This window comes from Triticum urartu, chromosome 2A (genome assembly GCF_056163025.1).
Source record: "Triticum urartu cultivar PI428250 chromosome 2A, HENAU_Tu73, whole genome shotgun sequence".
NCBI classification, from domain to species: domain Eukaryota; kingdom Viridiplantae; phylum Streptophyta; class Magnoliopsida; order Poales; family Poaceae; genus Triticum; species Triticum urartu.
This window is the reverse complement of record NC_141874.1, coordinates 56,429,102-56,440,777: the sequence shown is the minus strand read 5'-3', so window position 1 is coordinate 56,440,777 and position 11,676 is coordinate 56,429,102. Positions and strand designations below refer to the sequence as shown.

Below are 11,676 nucleotides of genomic sequence, written 5' to 3'. Positions count from 1 at the left end.
TTCTTTCTGTAATGTTGTGACTATCTCCGAGTATCATTTTCATCCTTTTTCTACAAAGAGGATGGTAATAAAATCATGATGGTAACATTGTTTTCTGAGGAAAATGATGGTAACATATTGGTCTAGGCCTGTGATTATTGTTGCACTACAAAGGGAGTATCTTTTATGGCTAAGGGCTCCTTTGATTCACAGGGTTTGAGAAGTGTAGGAATAAGAAACATACAGGAATAGGATGTACTGTCAACTGAAATCCTAGGTCAGGTAGCAAAACAGAGGATTTTTTCCATGAAGTCCAACCTCATGCTTGTTTTCCTGTGAAAATGAACTAAGAAGTTCCCATAGGATTGGTTCCTGAGGAATGCAATCCAGTGAATCAAACAGCACGTAAAGGAAAACTTCTAGAGGGTGTCAATCCTGTAAAATTCCTATGCAAATCCTATGAATCAAAGGAGGCCTAAATAAAAGCGTTGTGGGCATGATTGTGAGTTTTGGAGTTTGCAAAAGTAAAATCAAGGTTTTTTTACAGTATTTTCAGATCTGCTAAAAATTACAAAAATATAATGGAGAAGTGGGGTATCGATCCCCATACCTGGTTGTTGTAACATTGTTTTTTGAGGAAAATGATGGTAACATATTGGTCTAGGCCTGTGATTATTATTGCACTACAAAGGGAGTATCTTTTATGGCTAAATAAAAGCGTTGCGGGCATGTTTGTGAGATTTGGAGTTTGCAAAAGTAAAGTCAAGGTTTTTAATTACAAAAATATAATGGAGAAGTGGGGTATGGATCCCCATACCTCTTGCATGCTAAGAGCATCTCCAACAGAAGCGCTATATAAGCGACACGCGGTATAAAAACAGTTTTTAGCGCGCGCGGACCTGGTTTGGAGTCTCCATCGGCCGCATAAAAAACGTGCGCGCTATATAACTAATGCAGCGCGCGCATCAAAAAGGCATCGCGCACAGCATATTTAGTGCGCTTGGTCGCGCGTGCTGCAAACTCTGGGCTGTGCAGATGGGACCGCTTGATTGGGACCGCTGGACTCGCGCGCGCAGCATATTTTACAACGCTTGTTGGAGCAAACGTCTTCTAGCGCCCTAAAAAAACTATTTGCGCGTTGTAAACCCCCTTTTTGGGCGGCACGCATTGAGCGGCTGTTGGAGATGCTCTAAGCGAGCGTCCTACAATCTGAGCTACATCCCCTTGTGGTATTTGAAAAATTAGAAACGAATTAATAACCAGTATTAATTGTTTGATAATTTGCATGTCATTGCTTTTTTTTTTGCGGGGATGTCAAAGTATTTTGGGCAATGAAAAGAGTTAAACTCTTTTTTAGGGGGAAAAGAGTTAAACTGTTATTAGGTGGGTCAATATGCCATGCTACCCGCCAATAACACGAGATCATTTTTTTCATAATCGTCTCTCCAAGACCAGAAAATAAAGGGTTGCCCTCGCTAGATCTTGAGCTAAGTTTGCACAATCATACAAAAATGGCATGGTCCATTTGATCTATCGCCATTATTTATAACTTCAATCAGGGTGTAGTGCCAATGTCCAATTCGGAGATGACCCGCTTAATTCATAGGCGCAATGTTCATGTCAATGGTGTGTTCAGCTAGCTGCATTCTCCGCAACGATGGAACTGCAGAAACTTTCTCTTCCGGTTCTGCAGCTTCGGCAATAGATGCTGGAGTTTGGAGGTCTATCTTTCTTCAGCTGTGCAGACTGGTGTACAATTATTCCTGTTTCTGCACAAGTAGGCCGGAGGTGATATTGGTTTCTTTTAAAAGACTAGATGTAAATAAGCAACATCGATCATTGTATAGACATGGGATTATTTTTTGCTTCAAAATTCAATTGTAATCAGGTCAAATGCAGGCCCCAAAATTCTAGAAGAAGAAGAAGAGGAAGAGTAGCAAGAGCACGAGTGCACCACCACGGCTAGCGCGAGTGCCAGCCCCCTGGCTCGGAATCATCTGCGGCATGGCGCACTCCTCGCCGTTGAAGAAGATCTTGGTCGGGAACCCGTCGCCGCCAACCACGTCGACGTCGCCGGGGCCATTCTTTTTGGTGAAGGAGAGCACGGACTGCTGCTTCCCGGGCACGGGGTAGTCCACGCCGCTCACGTTGCTCTCCCTCAGCAGGAGCTCGAAGCCTTCCCTGCCGCGCATGAAGATGGCGCCGTCCCCGACGGCGGTGGCGTTGAAGGAGTAGGCCTGCTCGAACCCGCCGTACACCTTGTCGCCCATGACGACGGTGGCGAACCAGTCGCGCATGTCCGCGCCCTCCTCCCAGTTGAAGAGCGTCACCCGCGCGCTCCACCCGCCGGCCGCGTCCGTGGCCACGTGCCAGTTCACGCTCACCCCGCAGCTGTCGGCGCACGGCATCGGGTTCGGCGGCGCGCCCAGCTCCTCGTCGTGATACCACTTGAGCGTCTCCTTGGCCCGCCACTCGAACGGCATCAGCAGCGCGTGCGGCGGCAGGAGCAGCGCCGGCGCCGTCGTGCTGCAGGTCGTAGGCGCCGGGGTGGGGCAGCCGCAGGCGCAGGTGCTGCAGGGGATCACCGACTCGTTGAAGAACGCGGAGAAGGACACGCAGCACTGCGGCGGCTTGGACGGTTTGGCGTCGTCGACGGTCATGTTGCAGACCGCCTGCCACGTCGCGACGGCGAGCGTCGTGGAGACGAGCCCGCTCGGGTCCGGGAACTCCGTGGGGCTCACCAGCGCCGGCTGCCCGCACGCGTACGCCTGGTTGAGCGGCGACGCGCCGGAGATCCTGAAGTTGGCCGGGGCGTGCGGCCTGGCAGTTCGGTTCAGGTCCGGCGGCATCTTGTACACCTCCATCTGGAAGGCCGACTTGGACTGCGCCTCGTCCATGGTCTTGGGCAGGATGGTGCCGTTCCTGCAGCAGTGCTCGATCTGGCCGAGGGACGTGTCGTCGCGGCGCGACGGCGGCAGGTCGTGCACCACCGGCCGGCGCTCGCAGTTGAGCACCTTGGAGAAGTCGAGGTCCTTGTAGTACTGCCCCTGCGGGCCGTAGAGGCAGCCTCTGGCGTCCACCTCCCGCGGGTACGCGCCTCTCATGGAGTTGACGAACTCGCCGCGCCGCCACTCCCACGACAGCTCCCAGCCGTCGAGGCGGCCCATCGGCGCGTTGTTCTCGAGCGTCACCAGCGCCAGGTACGTGGTCTCGTGCGCCTGGAGCACGTCGTAGGTGATGACGAGGTCGCCGGTGACGCGCGGGAGGTAGGTGTTCCCGGCCGCCGGCGGCACGGCCGAGGGCTGGTCTGGCGCAATCAGCACGCAGCACGCGGAGAGGACCGTCGGCGCGGTGGCGACAGGCGAGCAGGTGTACGCGGGGTCGGCCAGCGAGATCGCGGACGGGAGCGTCACGACCGGCTCTGGCCCGGCGAACAGCGTGCCGACCAGCCTCACCGTCGCCTGTATCCTGGTCAGGTCGCCGGCGGTGTCGATCGGCGTGAGGAGGTCCGTCTGCGGGTTCCCAGACAAGGACGTCGCGCCGCCACCGGCCGCCGTGGTGTTGTACGGCAGGTCGTCCCCGAAGGTGAGCACGCCGCCGTCGAGACTGACAAGAATCTCGCCGTGCGCGAAGGCGACCAGCAGCGCCCACGAGGGGAGCGTGCGGACGCCGTTGTTGAGGACGGTGGCGCTGGCGCGGAAGGAGTAGGGCTGCCTGCCGGCCGCGGCGGCGGCGGGGTCCACGAACGGCCTGATCCTTTGGTGGGCCTCGGGGGCGTAGGTGAGGAAGACGCCGTTGCAACCCACGTCGGCAGGCGCCGGCGCCGGCACCTGCTGTGCCGCCGCAAGCGCGACGAACAGGAGGAAGGCGAGGGCGAGGCGAGCGTGCATGGCCTCCATGGTGGTCGTCGGGTCGATCACAGGCGGCAACGGATTTTCTTCTTCCCCGCTGCTTGATTCTTGGCGGGAACGGGTGCAATTAAGCTCCAGAACCCATGGCTGGGGTGGGGAACGAGTCTTGGTCCGAACTGTCCCCAGGTAGAAGCACGGGATAAATCCAAGCAGACGCAGGTCACACATCCTGAACCAGGTTGACAAGGTCGGGTTAAAAATGAGACGATGGATGGGTCTGCTGCATCCACTTGCCAGAAGCTGCTGGCATATGGGTCGGAAGCAGGCCATGAAATTGTCTGCATCTTCCTCTTTAATTTTCAAATGTGAAATAGCAGGGCGGGTGACATATGGATCAGTTTGGTTGTTCTGATCTTTTTAATTTTTATTAGTGGTGGCCGGCTGCTCAACGCGGTATCACTGCTCCTACCCTAGCTATTCGATTCGGTTGGATTTTCCGTTTGGATTTGGTGATTATAACATCAGTTTTGCTAAGTTTCATTCGACTTAAACTTCGTTATGTCTGAGTCGATATTATATTACATTGATCTTGCATGAAGAATCGTACAAAAATTTCTTTTCAGTTTTTTCTTTTTCTTCTCATATACTATATCACTTGACTGAGACTTGATTAAGTTTAAGTCGACTAAGACCTAGACACACCAACATACACGTAAACCTGCCAAGTGAATAGCCTAAACAAGCCCTGAAGATAGCGCCAACATGTTTCTTTTTCAATAAATACGACAATGCCCGTGCGTTGCAATGAGATATAAATATTGAAAAAAATAGCTATTTCATATCTAGATGTGAAATACTTACCTCACATCTAAATCCAGAAACATCAGATATACTTCCTCCGTTCCGAATTACTTGTTATAGGTATGGAGGTAGCGACGAGTAATTTGGAACGGAGGGAGTAATACGTTAAGATTCATGCATTTATTTATTTTTTGCTTCGTGCATTGTCCCCTCGTATGCTTTGTTGCATTTTTTTTGTGGATAAGCAGAAGCGAACAGCTCGCTGCTCGTTTAGTGTGGGTCATTTGGGCTTCCGTGGTCTAATGGGCTGCGTATCAGGTTCTTTTTCTTTCTTATTTAAACGGTTTTGAGTGGTAGTGGAGATGCCGAGAGTCAAACCATTTCTTTCGTTTTTGTTTTGAGCGTTTTGCGTTTTTTTCAAGGCAGTGACAAGCTGTTTGTATTTTGTTTTCTTTTTGTCTTAAAAATTTTGACTATCATTTTTTCTCTATTTTTTCAGGGAAATTTTTGTATTGATTTCTTCTTTTTTTCTTTTCCTTTTTTGTTGTTCTTCTCCTTTCCTTTTCTATTTTTTCAATTGATGATACTTTTAGCACATGAAAACTATTTGAGGTGCGCAGACACTTTTTCGAATTCATGATTTTTTTATTTAAGAAACCTTTTCAGAGTCTATGATTCTTTTAGATTTCATGAATTTTTTTTTGAATCTACCATCTACATGAGAATTAGCTATGTCATCTAGATGGGAATTATCAATATCACATCTAAATTATCAATAGTACAATTAATTTTTCCAAGATGTCTGTCCACTTTGTCAGCCTGCTTTTTGTCGGCCTTTTTTCTGGCGCTCTTGTGGCCCATTTTATCTGGTCTGCGTTGTTCAAGTGGAAGAGACAGTCTATGTCGCTTGTCGTTGCCTATTTCTATTTCTTCCAAACTTGATGTCGAAGACGCCAGTTGCAACTCCACCCCTGACATGCAACTTGGGGGCTCCTTTTTTTTGTACTGGTTGCAAGTTCACCCTCGATACACAACTGGACCCTGCCTATTTTTTATCCGAATTGCAAGTTCACTCTCGACAATTGACCAGGAGCACCCATTTTTGTCCCTAGTTACAACACCACCCTGATATACAACATGGGAGCTCGACTTTTTTTTGTCACGGTTGCAAATCTATCCTCGTCACCCAACTTGGTCCCACCTTTTTTCCTTGATGCAAATCCATCCCTAACATGTAATTTGTTTATCCTAGTTGTATGTCTATCTTCGATACGCAACTAGGCCCAGCCCATTTTTCTCACATTTGCAAGTCCACCTTCAACAAGCAGCTATGGTGAGCTGATTTTTTTGTCCTACTTGCAACTCCACCCTCGACATGCAACTGGGGGGGGGGGGTTACCATGTTTTTGTCCCGGTTGAAAGTCCACCTTCGACACACAACTAGTTCTGAACTCCATTTTTGTTCTAGTTGCAAGTCCACTCTCGACACATAACTTGCGGAGAGATGTCCCAGTTGCAACCCCACCCGACGTGCAACTGGAGGGATGCCTTTTTTTCTTCCCAGTTACAAGTCCACCCTTGATACGCAACTGAGGCCTACCCATTTTTTGTCCGAATCGCAACTCCACCAAGTCATGCGACTGAACATTTGTGCTTGTTGTGGCCTGCTCCACTCATAAAAGAAGGAGCTAGTCGATTGCCTTCTTTAGTCTCTGTTCTTTTTCCTTTGGTTTTTGTTTTCATTTTTCATTGAATTTTTTTAATTTTTAATTTATTGGTTGTAAATTCATGTTTTTCGTTTTCTCTTTTATACCTTTTTATTTTTTATTTGGGGTGGGGGTGCATTTTGTTATAATCGCATGTCCACCCTTGAGGTTTAATTGGGATGCCTCTTTTTTCTCAGTTGCAAATCTACCTTTTAATATGTAACTGGTCTCGTCATTTTTGTCCTAGTTGTAGTCCACCCTTATACGCAACTGGACCTGGCCAATTTTTTGTCACAGTTGCAAGTCCACCCTCAACATGCAATTGAGGGGTCTGGCCCTTTTTTTTCCTATTTCCAAGTCCAAACCTGACATGCAACTAGGCCCGCCTCTATTTTTTCCTCAGTTGCATGTCCATCCTTGATACGCAACAGGGCATTACCTATTTTGTTTTCTCAATTAAAAGTCTATCTTTGATACGCAACTTGGTCTAACCTATTTTTTGTCCCAGTTGCAAGTTCACGCTTAACGCGCAACTGAGGGGCCCAACCCTTTTTTGTCCTAATTGCAAGTCCATCCCTGACATGCAACTAGGCACTCCTCTTTGTTTATCCTCGGTTGCAATTCCACCTTTTGGTATGCAACTGGGCATGATTCATTTTTTTGTCCAATTATAAATGCACCCTTGATATGCAACTAGGCTTGACCCTTTTTCTTGTCCCAGCTGCTAGCCCATTCTGGACGCGCAATTGAAGGGTCCTAACCCTTTTTGTCCAAGTTGCAAATCCACCCCTGACATGTAACCGAGTTTGTCTCTTTTTTGCCAGCTGCAAGTCCACGTTTAATATGCAACATCCCTGGCTATTTTTCCTAGTTGCAAGTCCACCCTCGACACACAACTAGGTGTGGATGTCGGGCGACCCTTTTTTGCCCTACACTAGTAGAAAAAGGGTCTAATGTGAAGCCCATTAGTCCCGGTTTGTAATTGAACCAGCACTAATGTGACCATTAGTGCCGGTTCCAATGGCTAGGCGGGCGGCGCTCATTAGTACCGGTTTGTGGCGAACCTTTAGTACCGGTTCGTGCCACAAACCGATACTAAAGAAGTGGTGGCAGGCTGTTGTCAGGCTGGGGCTCCACCAGCACCTTTAGTACCGGTTCATGCCACGAACCGGGATTAGAGATGCACCTTTAGTCCTGGTTCGTCTAACCAACCGGTACTGAAGGTCATCCTATATAAACCCCTTCGTTGAGCCCGAGCCTCTGTTCTTTCCCTTTCCTCTCCTCTGTTTTCTTCCTCTTCCTCTCGAGCTCACACTCCATTTTTGCCAAAATTTGTGAAGATTTGAAGGCACCCCGTCCATCCAAGTGATTACAAAGGTTAGCAACTTTGTCCTTTCATCTCTCATTGCTAGATTAGCTCTTGCAATGCTCTATAAGTATAGTGATTTGTGGGTTTTATTTTGGGAGATATTATATGTGGTAGTATTTGATTTATATGCAATTTGAGGTCAAATAACTCTTAGTTTGCATATGTAGGTGTGGTTTACTTAGTGCCTTCCCGTCTCTGTCCTAACCACCGTTGATCGCCCACACCGTCTTGTCGCCGGCACCACCTTGTGGTGACCCTCCTGTTCTTATATTTTTATATAAAAAAAATCATGTTTTTGTTATTTAGATATGTAGTTACTTGTATAATTATCTTACCCGTACGTTGTTTGCTATACATAGTGCCATGGTTTTGATATCCGTGCCTGTCGGGCCTCGTCCGGGTTTTGATTCGAATGTGATATATTCTCTTTTATACCTATTTGTTGCATTTCGTGTTTATGACAAATTATGCCCATCGAGTTGACATAGATATTTTTATCTAGGAGGTATGTGAACCGGAAATTCCAACCAACCCTATTGTCGAGAGGTTAAATTTAGTTGAAAATGAAAAAGAGTATTTGAAAGAAAAATTGAAAAGAATTGAGGAGGAGAAGATGGAATTGGAGTTGCATGTTGCCGATGTCGTCGATGATCACATGATCAAGATGGAGAAAATGTGCTTGAAGATGGAGAAAATGTGCTTGAAGATTATGCTGTTGGATCAATTGTTACCTTAGTTGCGATTATGATCGCATTTGTTGTTGCATTTAAATGCTTTAGCTAGAGAGTTTGTATGTTGTTTTATGAGAATAAGTGTTGTATGAACTTGTATTAATTTGGTCTATTCGGTGCTGTGTAATGAAGATGAGCCGGCAATGGATGTACGATGACCGATGCTCTCCTAGTTCGTTAATGGTGTGCATACTTTTCTACTTGCGGCTGAGGCAAACAAGTGGGCAGATGGTTTTATATCTTGTCCATGTGCTGGCTGTAAGAATGATCGGAATTACTCTAAGTCAAAAACCATTCACTGGCACCTGTTTGAGTCTGGTTTCATGCCCCACTATAATGTTTGGACCAAGCACGGAGAAGAGGGGTTATGATGAAAGACAATGAAGAGGAAAAGGACGACGGAAACTATCCTGGCTGTGGGTTCCCTGAATACAATGGTACAACAATGTGGGAAGAAGCTGAGCCGACAATGTGGGAAGAAGCTGAAGAAGAGGCATCAGATGAGCCCGCTGATGATCTAGGCCGGGCCATTGCCGATGCAAAGAGAAACTGCACAAGTGAAAAGGAGAATAAGAAGTTGCAACGCATGTTAGAGGATCACAAAAAATTATTGTACTCGAATTGCGAAGCTGACAAGAAAAAGCTGGGCACAACACTAGAATTGCTGCAATGGAAGACAGAGAATGGTGTATCTGACAAGGGATTTGTAAAGTTGCTGATAATGTTAAAGAAGATGCTTCCAAAGGACAACGAATTGCCCGAGAGTACGTACGAAGCAAAGAAGGTTGTCTGCCCTCTAGGATTAGAGGTGCAGAAGATACATGCATGCCCTAATGACTGCATCCTCTACTGCGGTGAGTACAAGGATTTGAACATGTGCCCGGTATGCGGTGCATTGCGCTATAAGATCATCTGCGATGACCCTGGTGATGTCGAGGGCGAGCGTCCCAGGAAAAAGATTCCTACTGTTGGGGAACGTAGTAATTTCAAAATTTTCCTACGCACACGCAAGATCATGGTGATGCACAGCAACGAGAGGGGAGAGTGTTGTCTACGTACCCACACAGACCGACTGCGGAAGCGTTGACACAACGTAGAGGAAGTAGTCGTACGTCTTCCCGATCCGACCAATCCAAGCACCGTTACTCCGAAACCTTCGAGTTCTTAGCACACGTACAGCTCGATGACGCTCCCCGGGCTCCGATCCAGCAAAGCTTCGGGGATGAGTTCCGTCAGCACAACGGCGTGGTGACGATGATGATGTTCTACCGGCGCAGGGCTTCGCCTAAGCACTACAACGATATGATCGAGGTGGAATATGGTGGCAGGGGGCACCGCACACAGCTAAGGAACGATCACGTGGATCAACTTGTGTGTCTTGAGGTGCCCCCTTGCCCCCGTATATAAAGGAGCAAGGGGAGGAGGCCGGCCGGCTAGGTGTGGCGCGGCAAGGAGGAGTCCTCCTAGTAGGAGTAGGACTCCTACTAGGAGGGGGAAAGAGGTGGAGTGGGAGAAGGAAAGGGGGGGCGCCGCCCCCCTCTCCTAGTACAATTCGGACTAGGGAGGAGGTGGCGCACGACCCACCTCTTGCAGCCCCTCTCTCTCTCCACTAAGGCCCATATGGCCCAATACTTCTCCCGGTAGGGTTCCGGTAACCCTCCGGCTCTTCGGTTTTCTCCGAAATCACCCGAAACACTTCCGGTGTCCGAATATAGCCGTCCAATATATCAATCTTTATGTCTCGACCATTTCAAGACTCCTCGTCATGTCCGTGATCACATCCGGGACTCCGAACTAACTTCGGTACATCAAAATGCATAAACTCATAATAACTGTCATCGTAACGTTAAGCGTGCGGACCCTACGGTTCGAGAACAATGTAGACATAACTGAGACAAATCTCCGGTCAATAACCAATAGCGGGACCTGGATGCCCATATTGGTTCCTACATATTCTATGAAGATCTTTATTGGTCAGACCGCATAACAACATACGTTGTTCCCTTTGTCATCGGTATGTTACTTGCCCGAGATTCAATCGTCGGTATCCAATACCTAGTTCAATCTCGTTACCGGCAAGTCTCTTTACTCGTTCTGTAATACATCATCCCGCAACTAACTCATTAGTTGCAATGCTTGCAAGGCTTATGTGATGTGCATTACCGAGAGGGCCCAGAGATACCTCTCCGACAATCGGAGTGACAAATCCTAATCTCGAAATACGCCAACCCAACATCTACCCTTGGAGACACCTGTAGAGCTCCTTTATAATCACCCAGTTATGTTGTGACGTTTGGTAGCACACAAAGTGTTCCTCCGGTAAACGGGAGTTGCATAATCTCATAGTCATAGGAACATGTATAAGTCATGAAGAAAGCAATAGCAACATACTAAACGATCGGGTGCTAAGCTAATGGAATGGGTCATGTCAATCAGATCATTCAACTAATGATGTGACCTCGTTAATCAAATAACAACACTTTGTTCATGGTTAGGAAACATAACCATCTTTGATTAACGAGCTAGTCAAGTAGAGGCATACTAGTGACACTAAGTTTGTCTATGTATTCACACATGTATTATGTTTCCGGTTAATACAATTCTAGCATGAATAATAAACATTTATCATGATATAAGGAAATAAATAATAACTTTATTATTGCCTCTAGGGCATATTTCCTTCAGTCTCCCACTTGCACTAGAGTCAATAATCTAGATTACACAGTAATGATTCTAACACCCATGGAGCCTTGGTGCTGATCATGTTTTGCTCGTGGAAGAGGCTTAGTCAACGGGTCTGCAACATTCAGATCCATATGTATCTTGCAAATCTCTGTGTCTCCCACCTGGACTAGATCCCGGATGGAATTGAAGCGTCTCTTGATGTGCTTGGTTCTCTTGTGAAATCTGGATTCATTTGCCATTGGACCCGATGCACTAGGTATGACACCTAGATCGGATATGAACTCCTTCATCCAGACTCCTTCGTTTGCTGCTTCCGAAGCAGCTATGTACTCCGCTTCACATGTAGATCCCGCCACAACGCTTTGTTTAGAACTGCACCAACTGACAGCTCCACCGTTTAATGTAAACACGTATCCGGTTTGCGATTTAGAATCGTCCGGATCAGTGTCAAAGCTTGCATCAACTTAACCATTTACGATGAGCTCTTTGTCACCTCCATACACGAGAAACATATCCTTAGTCCTTTTCAGGTATTTCAGGATGTTCTTGACCGC

At 47.5% G+C, this 11,676-nt stretch overlaps 1 protein-coding gene across 1 annotated transcript; it reads right to left on the bottom strand.

Annotated features, from left to right (window-relative positions):
• Positions 1 to 1,802: 1,802 nt before the first annotated feature.
• Positions 1,803 to 3,878, bottom strand: LOC125540934 (COBRA-like protein 7). The gene has a single exon (XM_048704455.2). It carries the CDS (start codon positions 3,876 to 3,878, stop codon positions 1,890 to 1,892), a length of 1,989 nt encoding a protein of 662 aa, XP_048560412.1. The 3' UTR covers positions 1,803 to 1,889.
• Positions 3,879 to 11,676: the final 7,798 nt, after the last annotated feature.